The sequence below is a fragment of the Pollachius pollachius genome (genome assembly GCF_949987615.1).
Source record: "Pollachius pollachius genome assembly, chromosome: 17".
NCBI classification, from domain to species: Eukaryota; Metazoa; Chordata; class Actinopteri; order Gadiformes; family Gadidae; genus Pollachius; species Pollachius pollachius.
The window spans coordinates 3,932,737-3,947,814 of record NC_136950.1 but is presented as its reverse complement, the minus strand read 5'-3'; the positions used below and the strand labels follow the sequence as shown (position 1 = coordinate 3,947,814).

The window sequence follows — 15,078 nt, the reverse complement described above, 5'->3', positions numbered from 1 at the left end:
ACTCCCTAATATAGATTGATGGCTATAACATTTCCAACAAATTAAACTCAAATTGTCCCTCTTAAATCATACAGCCCCATGTAAGGTCTAATACGTTAAGACAGTTCGTTTGAAGTCTTGCCAAGCCAAAGCATTTGACATAAAATTACTAATAACACTTAAAGCATAAATTAATGATAAAATAACACCATCTAGTTGAGGCACATTCAAAATTAACAAACAATATATTGTTTTATTGCTAGTCATCCATTTTTAACTAAATGTCTTATTTTAAAATTAAAATGTAGCAGACAATTTCATGCCTGGTATTCCCTCTAGTGCCAGTACGGAGCCAATGTTCAGTGTCACCCTGTTCACAAAGAGCCTCATCTTTTTTTAATTTCCCTTCATGCACATTGTTCCAAGAGGCTGGTCGTAGATCGCCTTGTGAACTTTGTTGGACTCACGAAGCGAGGTCTCTGAAACCTGGAGTACACGGGAGCGTACCAAGTTTCCCCGGGTCCTATGTGACCGGGGAACATAGGACCCTGTGAGCAAATCTTTTTTTCGTAGGATTGTAGGGGCAAGTACCGCCTTTTTCGCCTCTGATTCGCCTGTGATTGGTTAGAATGGCTCTCCTCCGATTGGTTATGGTTAGGTTTAGGGTTAACCCTCACCCTAACCCTAATCCTGACCCTAACCCTTTGCACCCGGGGAACATAGGACCTGGGGAACATAGGGATGACCCCGAGTACACTGGGTGCTGCTTGTCAAACACACGTGATGCCTGTGCTTGCTACTTCCCACCAATAATGTTGTCTATACACAGCCGCAACAGAAGAGCAGAAAACTAATTTCAAATCTTTATTTGTCACATACTGCATATATCGGACTAGTGGTGTTTACCACTAAGGTCTATAGGTGGAGTCTTATCTTTCTGGCTATTTGCATACCGTGTCCTCTAGTGGCCATGCTGTGCCTCTTCCTAACACTGCCCACTGAAAAACCATGGTCAAACCAAGGTAGATATATACCGGTGTTCACACTTTAATGCACCACATGTCTTAATATGGATTTGAACAGTTGCATTCTATAATTTAATTTACACAAACATACAAAATGCTAAATATTATTAATTCTTCGTCTCCCAGTAATACTTTTTTAATAACATTGTTAGTAAATAAAAGTCAACATGTTTCTTTTCATTTTAAGGCACCGCCACTCATTGAAGACATTGTGTCTTGTCAAGAAAATGCAATCGACTGAATAATTATCAATGACACCGAAAGCAGAACTTAATGACAGAATAACATGGGATCTTCTTGAGGCACTTTTGCAATAAAGAGAAACAAAATTGCTGAAATGCAAGTTATCCATTTTAAATTAATTGGCTGATACTTATAATACATTTGCAAACTCATTACAGAACTAAAAAAAAGTATTTTGTAAGACTTTAATGAAATTAAAGTCATGCTTTTAGCTGTTCAGCAAAGAAGCGTTATATATAAAATGTTCGCACATGAAAGATTGAGCTCTTAATGCTACTGTCAGAAGGGGCACTTTGAGATCAATATTGAATAAAATATGCAAAAATGTTACCATTAGCAGTAAAAAGAAATATATATATTTTTGGTCACCAGCTGAGTTGTAGCATGTAAACCATGAAAGAAAAGTTAAAAAATGTTTAGCATTCAGGAAACATTCAGGCACGTATCAGGAATTGCACATATTCAAACCAGGATGCACCATGTGTAAAGGCAGGATCCAGAAACAATCTGGTGTAGCAAAAACCGAATGGGGCCCATTACTTCTCCCCCTTCACCCAACCTCATCACTAGTTGTATTACGGCTATCTATTGGTGAAGAGGGGAAAGCCGGGAGGCCTGTTGCCAGTACACGGTTTGTGTTTTCTTGATATTTGCCAAAAAACAGGATGTTGCGGGGCCGGCCGTTGAATTGTTGTGTGAAAGGACGCGACAGTGTGACCCCCCCATCCCTGCAACACACATATCCATATATAGATATCTATATATCTAAATATAGATACATGAGAGGTGGGTTAGAATGTGCTTGCGTTGCGACTCTCCCGTCCGTCCATGGCCGCGTCCCAGAGTCCCAGAGCAGCTCAGTTGAGCAGCTCCAGGTAGGTGATGGGTACTTTGCCTCGCTGGTTGCCCCGCTCGCCCATCAGCCAGTCCGAGTCCATGCCGGGAACACTGCTCACGGTGATGACCTGGAAACAGAAGGAGGCGCTCCATAGATATTGATCCTGACAACGGCATCACAGATTCCGATTGGCTTATGTTGCCTGGCTACAAACGTTTTTGCAATGTTTTAACTCGTAATTATGTACGATCCAGGTTTTTGTTAGCCGACATTTTCAATAAATCCACACACATTCTATGCAGAAAAGGTTGACGTTCCAACGTTCAAATCTGTTCTCTACTACCGGATCACCACTGGTGATCCCCGGGGCGTCACTGTCAGCCCCGGTGTCCTCCCTCCAGTGCTCTCAGGCCTCACCTCGTCCGCCAGCAGGGAGAGCTCGCTGCTGCCTGCCGCGTCGTAGTCGTACAGGACCCGGGCCTTGCGGCTGCCGCTGCTGATCCGCAGCTCATTGAACCCCCCGGCCAGGGCGGAGCCCGCGCGGCCCGACGACGGGCTGGGGAGGGGCCCCGACACCGGGAGGGTGGGCACCGAGATGCTGGCGGCGCCGGACATCAGCGACTGGTTGTTGTTGGAGAACGAGGAGGGGAAACTGGAGGGAGGATCAACGCGTAGCATTACAACTACGTTGGTGTTTCGCTGGCCCAATATCCATCTCAAAAACATGTCCAGGAAGCCCAAACCTCAGACCGGGTATTAAAGACGACATATATACCACTGGGTGTGAGTGATTACACCACCAAGCCGTTGTGAAAATCAGCCCCTTCTGACATCACAAGTAGGCGTGTCCACCTAGACGCATGACGGATAGATGAGCACTGTTTGCTATAGATCAGGGTGGTAGACTGATCTATCCAGCAAACATCTAGGTGGACACGCCCACTTGTGATGTCAGAAGAGGCCGATTTTCAAAACAGCTTGTAACGGCTAATCACACTCACACCTGGGGTTATAATATGTCACCTTTAAAGAAATTGCTGCCAAGACGGAGCATCACCTTCCCCACACACCGACCTTTTCCTGAGTATTGTTGCATTGATGGGGCAGGGCAACTGCAGCAACATCGTTTCGGCTTGGTCGCTCATCTCTGCTTTTAGTTGCCACCGTCTTTAGGCAAACCTTACACCGGACAGTGGTTTGATTTAGGTTGGACGACTGAGGAGATGGCGCTTTTATAGGCCACGACCTCCTCACTTTTATCAGCGGATAAGAAGGAGGGCTTCTTTACTATGAACTACGGGAGCTCAGCGAAGAGGAAGTGGTGGCGGTACCGTAACTTCCAGATTATAAGCGATTTTTTATTTTTAAACATCGTCCTAAACCATACATTCGATTTAATCCAAAAAATGGATTAATCGTCCAGCTCTACTAATCAAAACTTTGTTTTGCAACGTCCCGCCTGAGCAACACTGTGGCAGTTTAAAACACAACGTCACCCAAAAGGACAAATAATTTCACGATTAATTACTAAACAATGATAAAAACACTACTACTCCCATTAAAGGTCCCATGGCGTGCTTCTCCATGGATGCTTTAATATAGATATTAGTGGGCCCCTAACACAGTATTTGAAGACGTTCTCTCTGCCGTGGTGCAGATATCAGCCACTACGAGCCAGTCGCACATTAAGCTTTCCCCAAACGCACCGTTTCGGTGTCTGTAGCTTTAATGCAAATGAGGAGGAGGGAGGAGGGTCAAGGAGGAGGGTGGGGGTGTGGCCCTGAGTACCATGTTTACAGTGGATGTAACGCAATGGCGAGGCACACACAGCCTTTGGCCGTTTTCTGTAAATATTCTAGAACACTCCGGGTGCTCCGGCGGGAGTCCTGGAGCTCTAAATATAAATAATATCATATTATACATAGATATCTATATCATATAATATATATTATTAGGGCCAAAAGCTGTGTGCGCCTCCAGACGATATTATGAATCTCAAACGACTGCGTCGGGTTCTCCGACGTCTCTGGTTCTTCCACGTCCACGTCAATCGGTAGTAGACTGAACCGCGACGTGGGCCACGGGAATCGGGGCTCAAGCGGCAACTCGAGGCTCAAGAGACAATCGCGGCAACAATCCCTTTCTCCTCCATGTCGTGATTCATGTACTTCAGGGAGTCAAAGCCAAAGTTCCTTTTCCCCTAATTCCTTCTCAACCATGGCTGAGATAACCCCAACTACAGTCTTGTTGTGGAAATACCAGAGACGAGAGTCCGACGTGTTATGCGCCATAACACCAACAGCAGAACGGTTATCCAAATAACAAACAAGCACAAACACTTGCGTTACAGTCCTGGAGCTCTATATCTAAATAATATCATATGATACATATTATAACGGCCAAAAGCTGTGTGCGCCTCCAGACGATATTATGAATCACAACGACTGCGTCGGGTTCTCTGACGTCTCTGGTTCTTCCACTTCCACATAAATCTGAAGTAGACTGAACCGCGCGCTGCCCGCTGCCGGGCGGTGGTGCTTTGCGGTGGTGGTGCCTCGTGGTGGCGGGCAGCGGGGCTCAACGATGGCTGAGATTACCCCAACCTCAGTCTCGTTGTGGAAATACCAGAGACGTCAAAGAGCCGACGTGTTATGCGCCATAACGCCAACAGCAGAACGGTTATCCAAAGAAGTGTACAACACTTGCGTTACAGTCTTTGTATTCACACACACACACACACACACACACACGGTCGGAGCACATTTGGGGGCCAAATTCTCTGGGCTGGCAAGGCAGAGAAAGGGGAGGTGGCATCTCCCCTTATGATGACATACGGGGAAAATTCCAAAACGGCGTGTCTGAGCTTTGTTTTTTTTTTCCAAAGGTGGAGGAGAATGCCTAGGGGAACTCATTAATGTTAGAAAATCTCAGAAAGTGAAATGTTCATGCCATGGGATCTTTAACAAAATCTTCTGCTCCTATACTTCGGAAATAGAGGTGGTCATTGCGATGTAACATCACGTACAAGCCCTATAGGAGGATATATAATACATGCTCATGTTAATTATAGGTACTGCCATGCGTACAGACCCATCATTACACAATGAGATTTTCAGATGCCCGCCTTCACCACTACTTTTGTGTTTTGTGTGTTGCCTGGGTTGTGTGTGTTCGAGGTCTCACCTGCCCAGCTGCTTTTGGAGGTCCGTCATGTACTGGTAACATTGTGCGTAGTACGTCGACTGGGCCTCCACAAAGTCGTTCAGACAGCGCAGGTGGTGGGCCTGCAATGTGAGCAGGATAGGCAGTCTTTAAACAGCTGGCATCAGTGACTACAATGCACAGGTGGCTTTTCACAGAGCACTCGCCTCCCCCATGGGCGTGTTCTGCAATGGCAACCCGATGCAAAAGTGTAGGTCAGAGTACTACTCATCAACAACTCCATTACCACCAAGCTAGAGTCATAAGACCTTCTTTTGAACCTGCATTATGGAACTTTTCTACTGCAGATATCTACTCTATAAACAAATATCTGAACTAGAACGTTTTTCAAGAAGGAAATAGTAGATGTGATCAGGGGGTTAGAGAGAAGATAGGGGACAGGGGGTTAGAGAGAAGATAGGGGACAGGGGGTTAGAGAGAACATAGGGGACAGGGGGTTAGAGAGAACATAGGGGACAGGGGGTTAGAGAGAACATAGGGGACAGGGGGTTAAAGAGAACATAGGGGACAGGGGGTTAAAGAGAACATAGGGGACAGGGGTTTAGAGAGAACATAGGGGACAGGGGGTTAGAGAGAACATAGGGGACAGGGGGTTAGAGAGAACATAGGGGACAGGGGGTTAGAGAGAACATAGGGGACAGGGGGTTAGAGAGAACATAGGGGACAGGGGGTTAGAGAGAACATAGGGGACAGGGGGTTAGAGAGAACATAGGGGACAGGGGGTTAGAGAGAACATAGGGGACAGGGGGTTAGAGAGAACATAGGGGACAGGGGGTTAGAGAGAACATAGGGGACAGGGGGTTAGAGAGAACATAGAGGACAGGGGGTTAGAGAGAACATAGGGGACAGGGGGTTAGAGAGAACATAGGGGACAGGGGGTTAGAGAGAACATAGAGGACAGGGGGTTAGAGAGAACATAGGGGACAGGAGCTGATCCGGCTGGGAGGGGGGCGGGTTACGTACGTGGGTGCTACTGACACCTTCCAAGAGCAGGCGGGTGATCTCTGCCTGCCGGTCGAACTCGCTCTGCGTCATGCGCAGCTCCTGCTCCGCCTGACGACGCCCACACAGCGAACCAAGAGATGCAGGAAGAGTTGTATTGAACTAAGAGCAGTGGATTTGGCCACTGTACATTTACATACATATATAGTTTATGTCAATACACACAGACACACAATAAATATACACATACACACATATATAGTTTAAATATTAAGGTTTTAGGCAGGAGATCAAAGCAGAACATATAAAGAAAGAAAGTATCTCTGCATTAGAATTATTTGAAAACTAGCATATGTACATTTAGCCCTCCCACACCAGATATCATTAGTAATGGAGGAGGTGGAGTAAGCTGTGGCATAGACACATGTGCTACAGCCATGCAGTGTACAGTGTGACTCAAGCACAACACACAGGCTGCCTGCTCCGCTTCCTCACATTGAGCAACACGACTCAATGCAAGGCCAGGGATTGGAAATGTTCTTGACCAACGCATGATAAACACAAAACTGCCCTGTTAAGAAGCAGAAGGGGAACAAGGACAATGGCCCGGCTTTCACACTTTCTAGATGACATTTGTCTATTTTAATGAATATGACTATTCCAGTTCTTTGTCAAGTCAATGACGCACACAAGAAGTATGAGCTAGCAGCTGTTAACACCACTGGTACCGCTGCCATTATGTGTATACTTGTGTGTGTCCAAGTTCAGTTCAAAACACACCCTCCCCTGCCCTTTCCGCCCACTCACCTCTGTCACTTCCTCTTGCTGACATCTGCTGCATTGCAAGGTTGTTGTTTTTTTTAATACAATGACAACAAAAATGTTAAATAGTCACAGCTGTTGCCCAACCACAGCAAAGCCTGCCACTATCTGTCTGAATAACCCTATCATGATATGGTCAGATCATATCTCGATAACTATGTATATCACAAAATATGTTCTGTAAATTCTATAAAAAATAATGTCTACACAGAATAACCAAATGCCTATATTTTAAATGATTACAAATTAAAGGCACCATCCCTTTTCGCCTTCATAAGTCTTAAAGTCTTAAAAAAGGTCACAGGGGAACATGAAAACAACTACTAATGACTATTTCCATCTGATATAATTTGCTGAGTTGTGTTCCTACATTATCCAAATTGTTTCCACCATTGTTCAGCAAGGCTCCTTTACAATTGGTTACATGCCAATGGCGTAATATACCCTTAATCCCCCAACATCCAGGGAAACACGAAATAACAGTGCGATATATCAACCCGCGAACTAGCTTATGTGTTACTTCATCAAGTGGCTCATGCCAGCAAACAAGCTAATGCCGTTTTTCACAGACATGGACTTCACTTGGGCAGCTGTATTGCACTCGTTGTTTAATCCGTACTAGGGAACGACACCATCCTCTTTGTTTGGGATGTTTCCCATACCTTGACAATTTCTTCAAAATGGGCTAATCTTATTTCATTGAACACATTGATTGGCTCTCTCTTAGCCACACAATGGCAATGGACCATCTGTGAATAGCCCCTCCTGTCTGTGCACACTCTGAATCAAAACATGCGCTGGATGAGGGATTGTTGTCGGCAAAAATAAAAAAGACGGCAGGCCAAATTCATCCTTAGAATTCATTAAATTCACAAATCAAATAAAAAAATACTTTGAATTCAAGGTCTGATTCTTAACAAGTACTCGTTTTTTCATGCAAAGTCTAGCTGTGAAAAAAATGCAATTTTCCAACCAATTTACACATATTGAAAGTTTGATTAATCCGTCTTATATTGACTCAATGGTGTATTTGTATTTGAATTTAAATGGAATGAAATTACGTAACGTGACAAAAATGTATACACACTATCTGACCGGAACATGATTTCGGTCAGATAGAAAGGGAGTGTGTGTGTGTGTGTGTGTGTGTGTGTGTGTGTGTGTGTGTGTGTGTGTGTGTGTGTGTGTGTGTGTGTGTGTGTGTGTGTGTGTGTGTGTGTGTGTGTGTGCGAGCGCGAGTGTGAGTGTGAGTGACTGAGTTTGAATGTGTACCAGAGCTCTAGCGTCGGTCATCCTGGCTTTCTTCAGCTTTGTTTTGGCCGCGTCTAGGTCCAAACGTTTGACCTGAAGCAGCTTTCGTTCTTTCTGAAATACACACAAAGGGGTCCTCAATTAAGCGATTAGAAATTAAAAACATTTTGAAAAAAAGATTAAATGCCCTCTTTAAGGATAACTTCTCCTTTTTGGAAAAACATTGTGAACTGCATTATACAGACTAGACAAGTCACTACAGCCAAACATAATTCTAACGGCTTATAGGGCTTGCCTGTACATCAGAATGAGCCATAGGATGTTTTGCTGTCGATACTCCACCATGTTGAAAGGACTCAAGAGCTGTAGTACTGTAAAATGCTAAACTAACTCCATTTACAGTAACCAAAGGCTACTGAATGTTGTTTTGCCACATCTCGCATGAAAAATGCTGTGACAGCTGGAAACACATCTCTCCATAATTAGAAATCATTTTTAATTATAATTAATTACAAAATAATTACCAAAAATCATTGGTATTTATATAGTAACTAAAATTCCAACGCTTGCTTTGAAAATAAAGGCGGTCTCTGCGAGGTACAATGCGATGAAGTCTTATACAAGCAATTATCTTTACGGCAGAAAGAATTTAAAAACCTCAAAATGCTTTGTAATACCAATTAACAAACTATTACAAAGTATGCAAAGTATTTTCATTGTAGGTTTCATGGCAATATCAGCACCATGATCTTGTTGCATTCTCCAAGTAGTAGTATTATTTCAATCTTCTGTACTATCCTTATGACAGACAGTTACCACGCTGCTCTGCTTGCATGGAATAAATTCACCCATTATTGAACGTAACTGGAATCACATGTTCACTGTAGAAGTCACTTTGGAAATAAGTTAATGAAGAGTTTCACGTTGGCAAATGACCACGGCATCACAGGACACATGACATAACTGGGGGAGCTTATGAAGCAAAGCTTTATAAGACAACTTCCTTTCAAGAGAACACAGAAGCATAAATCAGAAAGAGCTTAAAACTGCCTAAACTATTCACCGTTTTCATGAGAATTTTTTTAACATCTATGACCAAGATAAAAGATGATTCAGCGATATACTATACGTGTCCAGGAAGCCTAGCCCTCGGATGAGAGTGTTCAATAAATCCCCTTCCACCCACACCGCACCAGTATAAAATAAGTTTCCAAAAGCTCAACTTTCCCTCGGACGCCGCGGGCGTCGGCTGCCCAGACAGAGCTCCCTGCGTCGGCGGTGCCCCTCCACCGTGACGCCACCTGCGTTCCCAGTAGAGTGGGACGTTCACAGTGTTTCGGGGAGGATGGCAATTTCCCCTTTCTCTCTACTTATTTCAGTAACAGGGATAAATTGCAGATTATGTTGACGACCATAAAGGACAAATGTAAAATGGTTTTGGTGGAATCGGTTGGCTGTATTGGAGAGTAGACGCGCACAGGATCGGGCCTGGGTGCGAGTACTGGTATCGGTGCATAGTTTGAACCCACAATGTTTGGGCTTGGAGTACAACTCCTGCTGATGGTAGCAGAATAGTATGTCTGGCCAGTGACTCTGGCAAAACAGAGAAAGACTTGCATGAATTTCAATATGTTTTTGCTACGTGTAGACCATGTCTCTCTCCCTCTCCTCACCAGGATAGTCTTGAAGTCCCCCTCCAGGAAGTTCCTGAACGGGGTCAGGAAGTTGATGGCCGAGCTCTGGATGAACTCGCGCTCAGCGCCGCCGATCTGCTTCTCCGTCTCTCCACACTTGATCAGAGCGTTTCCTATACGAGTCAAAAGGATCAGACCGTCTGAAGTAGGGCTGGGAATTGTTTCAATTGAATTAATTAATCAGAATTACCACTTTCAAAAAAACATAAAAAATGTAAGAGATTTCCCCCCCCATTTGTTCAACAAATAACATCTTAAATTACAGCTTTTAAAAAATAATTCATTGTTACTTTTAATAATGTAGATATTCATATATATGCTGATCCATTCCTTGTTTAATGGGTAAGGAGTAGCCCTATTTGTGACCTGTCACACCGGCGTATCATCATACTCCATCCTGTGTGTACTCTCATCCCACTGAAAATAGATCCCACATTGGTAAAAGGTAAATGGCAGTTATGCCTCCTTTCCTGGGTTGCAACAAGGTATGTAGGGGATTAACTATGGATCTGCAAGTATGTCCCTCTGTTGCCTAGTGGGTTTTATCTGATGTGAAAAACTTTGAAATCCAAAAAATATCCCCACATTTATAGACGCGTCTTTCAATGTTTTGGTAAACACTTGAACACAAAATAAGGTTGATGGATCGCTTTTGTAGGTGTTGCATGCATTGATACAACAAACCGATACCAACAGCTGTGATGGCAGGGAGGAGGCCAGCCAACAAACCATGATTGGACTTTTTGGCGACATTTTATGGATTAAAAAGTCTGGTTCAACTTGAATAAACCAACTACCCTGCTGGGCAACAAAAGGACATACGTGCAGATCCGCAGCATACACTCAATAGCCCGTTATGACCTTGGAAAAAAGGTAAGAATCATTTTACCTTCTACTGAAAGGTTTTCAATGGGATGACGGCATGACCTGAAGGCCAGAATATGATAATAATAATAATACGACGGAGGGTTCGCTCACAAATAGAGTTGGGCAAAGAGTTGAGATTAACTCATGTTCGTTACTTTTTTGTGCCATCCAACATCGTGATAAAATCCATACATTCGTCTGACATGATTTACAAAGAGTACTACTTGCTACAGAGAAGACCCTCTCACACTGGCTCCAGATAGATTGGGCACATCATTGTGTAAATCAACTAACCGTAGGCAGTCCCGGGACTAAACTCATTCCCAGACTCGATCATGGACTGGCCCAGTAGCTCGTGGTTGTTCATCCGCGTGGGGGCTTTCTTTTCCAGCTTCTCGTACAGAAATTCTTCCAGACGGACATCTGAGAGGAGGGAGGGGAGAGAAATAAATTATGTGGTCACATGATGACACGATGCTGGGGCCGTTCCCGGGACGCAGGCAGACAGCATTGAACTCTACAGAGCTACAGTAACCTTTATCTCAATTAATTTGTTACTTTTATGTGATTTAATTAAACCTTCCCAAACCCAGTCAACATCACTACCCCTAAAAAGGGTGCAGTCTCCACAGTCACCCTAGTCTTTTCTTACTGGAAAATTACAGGGCAAACAAATGGCCCTCATCAAAAGAGGGAAATAACAGGATGCAGGGCTCAAGAATACCATTTTCTATTGGTGGCAGTAAGGGATGCACAATCAGGTTTTTGTAGGCCGATACGAACGCTGATCCTTTGAATGTGGAATCGACCAATCCGATACCTATCACCGACTTTTTGATTAAGGTGAAATATATTTTAATAGGATGTTTCTTCATCAGTTAGATGGCTCGTCTTTACAAGCTCTGCCAAACTAAAGTCGCACTCGGACTAAGAGTGGATCCGAAAGCTAGTGACTTCCTTCACACAGCACTTGCGTTAAATTGCAGTTTTGCTTTTTAAAGTGTTATTTTCATAAAGCATTTGTTTTAAACAATTCAACCATTTCAGACACCTGACCTTGCATCCACATGTTAAATGATCGCAGTCTTGAGCCCTATAATGGAAAAGGTTCATAAAACAAATCTTGATTTGAAGCGCACACTTACTTCGCACAACCCGACCAGAACTCAAATAATAACAACAACTATAGTCATGTGAGGCGTGTGTCATTAGTAAGAGTTGTTACATACTTGGGTTTGGCTGTAGTAAAACCTCTGTCTGCTTCAAGATTCTCTCCGTCCATTGTCTGGTACACTCAGCTCGCCCCAAAAGGTTCTCCAAATGTGCATCCAACTCTGTTTTCTCCGCCTGGCCAAGTTTCTCCTCTGTAAACTAAGAGAATGGTGATGGAGTTCAGAATTATGAACCAATGATAAAATAATGTTGAGGACCATGTTAAAAGCTCAGTAGGCGACGGTAGCGAGCAGGCTTGAGTATTGCCTTTATAGAAACATTAAAAGGTCCAGTGGGCAGAATTTAGTAGCAATTAGCGGTGATTGCAGATTGTAACCAACTGAATACCCCCTTCACCATAGCCTGTTCTGGCATAATATTTGGTAAGGTGCCTCTTGGTGTATGTTTTAAAGAATAACACCACAGAATGTGGATGTGTGGAGCTCCATATGTGCAGTGACTGATGTTGGTGTCTGCGTCTGAGAGAGGGTTACGTTTTCTAGGACACCTATAGTATAATAGGTGTCTTAGTCCAGCTAGAACAGCTGTGTGAAAGTCCAGCTGGCCGGGTGTTTTGATCTTGATGTCTGAGAGTTAGGCTTCTCGGATACATAGTATAACGCCATGGCATGTGGGACATTTAATTTACATCATTATAACGCTTTATATCACTATCCCCATGTCGTAGCCATGGGGATAACATGCCCTTCTTACAAACGTATTTCTCCTAACGAGCTCTTTCTTGCCGAGTCTGTCCGTTCTGGGCTACCCTAGAAACATGGCGGGCTCCATGGAAAAGGACCCGCTCCCTGTGTAGATATAAAGGGCTCATTCTGAGGTTACACTACAAAACGACCCGCATTTTCATGGGTTTAACACCAATGAAAACATACTAATGGAGATTATATCAGTTCTCCGCCAAGCCCATTCTTTAGGACGTCACTTCATTATACACAGTACTGTACCTTTAAGAGACATATCAGAGCGCTAATGGTGGTCTTTACGACTCCCAAGTATTTAGGAGAACTGTTTCACTCGCCAAAGTGTGTGTGGGGTACAAACAGCTACATAATAGTACATTGTGTTTATATCAGTCTATTGGTATTACCCTGATCGCTGGGGAAAAAATCCGAATCACAATTCACAAGTGGGTATAACTTTTACTAAGCTAATGCTAACTCCATGTAACGCCCGAGCTGGGCTAGAAGCTAACATGATTAGCCAATTAAATTAACAAACACAATCCATACTTACTTGTACGGCACGACTTAAAAAGGTTCCGGCATCTGCTGCGAGTCTTTTAACGTTGAAATCCATGATAGACCTTGTTACAGTACAAAAATAAAAGGTGACGTCTTGTTGATTTGTTGGGATTATACGGCCATTCCGACACCCGATGTCATTGAAGCCACTTTCGGCCGGGGAGGAGTTCCACCACCCAGCTGTTGATCGAGGACCAGTGTTGCCAGATCAGATTGGCAATTTCCAACCCAAATAAAGACTAAAAACCGCCCAATCTGGCAACACTGATTCCAACAGCAGCGAGACACTGTCAGCCCCGCCCCGCCAACCAGCCAGCCCCGCCCCACCGACTACGGAGCAGCGATGGGTAAATATATGTAGGCAAATTATAAATTTAAAAAAACATATTATAGATATGAATTTCCGGTTATTTGACGAATGTAAGTCCTTGCTAATATGCATCAAATATTTCTATTCAAATATTTCTCTTCCCAGAATATTAATTAATATACTTTTATTTTTTCTTCTTATATTATTATTATTTGTCTATGCATGAACATGCATAGACAAATAATCTGTATTGATACATATTTGATTCACATACACATGGAATTACATTTGTCAAATAACAGGAAATTCATATAATTTAACTGTGTTTATTCCCCACTCTCATTTGCAGACCACAGCGCACGTGCAGTTTGAAGCAACACCACTCATAAACTTTTGAGATTAGAAAAATTGGCCTGATACCGTGATGATAACCAGAATATCATATTTAAATGCATCTATTTACCGCTTATTCAGTCACATGCATATCGGCCCATATTGACTTTTCTTCTTCTGGTATATTTCAGACGACCTGGTATCAAAAGCTGCGTTGATACCCTGCACAGGACAGGATATAATGGTGTGATCGAGATGCCTCGTACACCAGTCTTCCGAGTTGCAAGTGGGGAAATCTCCCAGACCCCTTTCGTCGGTCCCACTCGGGATTATGAGAGTATACAGATTTTAGTGAGGCTGACCGTACGACTCGACAACAAAAATGGCTGAGCCCGTAAAGAGATTTATTTTCTTTGTATTTGTACCATGTTGGTAATTTTAATGTCGATTTTAAATGCTCTTACACACTTGATTACATCGCAACTTATTCCGGTCACCAATTAATGCATTGCACGATCTTGCTGTGCGTGCAATACAATGTATTATTCTACTGTTTAAGAATGCTTGATTCTAATTGGCTGGGAGGAGGGCATTAACCCGGCAGGTTGCCCGCTGACCTGTCGGTTGTACTTGCTGCTGACTGAGCACAGCGTTATCAAATAGTAGATCAATGCGCCGCTTGGATTTTTCTCTATCACAGAAATTTCAAACATGAGGTCCATTGTAAAAATAAACCTTGCTTAAAAAGTTTCTAAAATGTATCGGAAATCTATTGGAGGGTCAGACGATACATAGTTTCGCTAGCGAGATACAATGTAGCAACTACGTTATTAAACTAGTGATCAGATGCAGCTTTATGTGGTTGCTATAGAAACTACTTAGCTACAAAATGGACGAATTCATTGTTAATATTAATGTATTTGGTGTAGGGAAGACATTTGAGGACTGGTTAAAGAGCGACGAGGACGACGGAATGACAAAAGCAAAAGACAAGGCCAAGGGTACCCGTTTCCGAGACCTGACAGATGAGGAGGAATGCATGTTTGATCGGTCGTAATTAAAGGGGACTACTTTTTGA

At 43.4% G+C, this 15,078-nt stretch overlaps 1 protein-coding gene across 1 annotated transcript; it reads right to left on the bottom strand.

The window, feature by feature from the left end:
• Nucleotides 1-480: 480 nt before the first annotated feature.
• Nucleotides 481-13,549, bottom strand: sh3glb1a (SH3-domain GRB2-like endophilin B1a). The gene is made up of 9 exons (XM_079754710.1): nucleotides 13,350-13,549; nucleotides 12,113-12,254; nucleotides 11,178-11,306; nucleotides 9,996-10,129; nucleotides 8,344-8,436; nucleotides 6,271-6,360; nucleotides 5,269-5,369; nucleotides 2,503-2,737; nucleotides 481-2,212 (listed from the first exon to the last, which is right to left on the bottom strand). The coding sequence occupies exons 1-9, from the start codon at nucleotides 13,410-13,412 to the stop codon at nucleotides 2,105-2,107; spliced, it is 1,095 nt and encodes a 364-aa protein (XP_079610836.1). The 5' UTR covers nucleotides 13,413-13,549; the 3' UTR covers nucleotides 481-2,104.
• Between the last annotated feature and the right edge of the window lie 1,529 nt (nucleotides 13,550-15,078).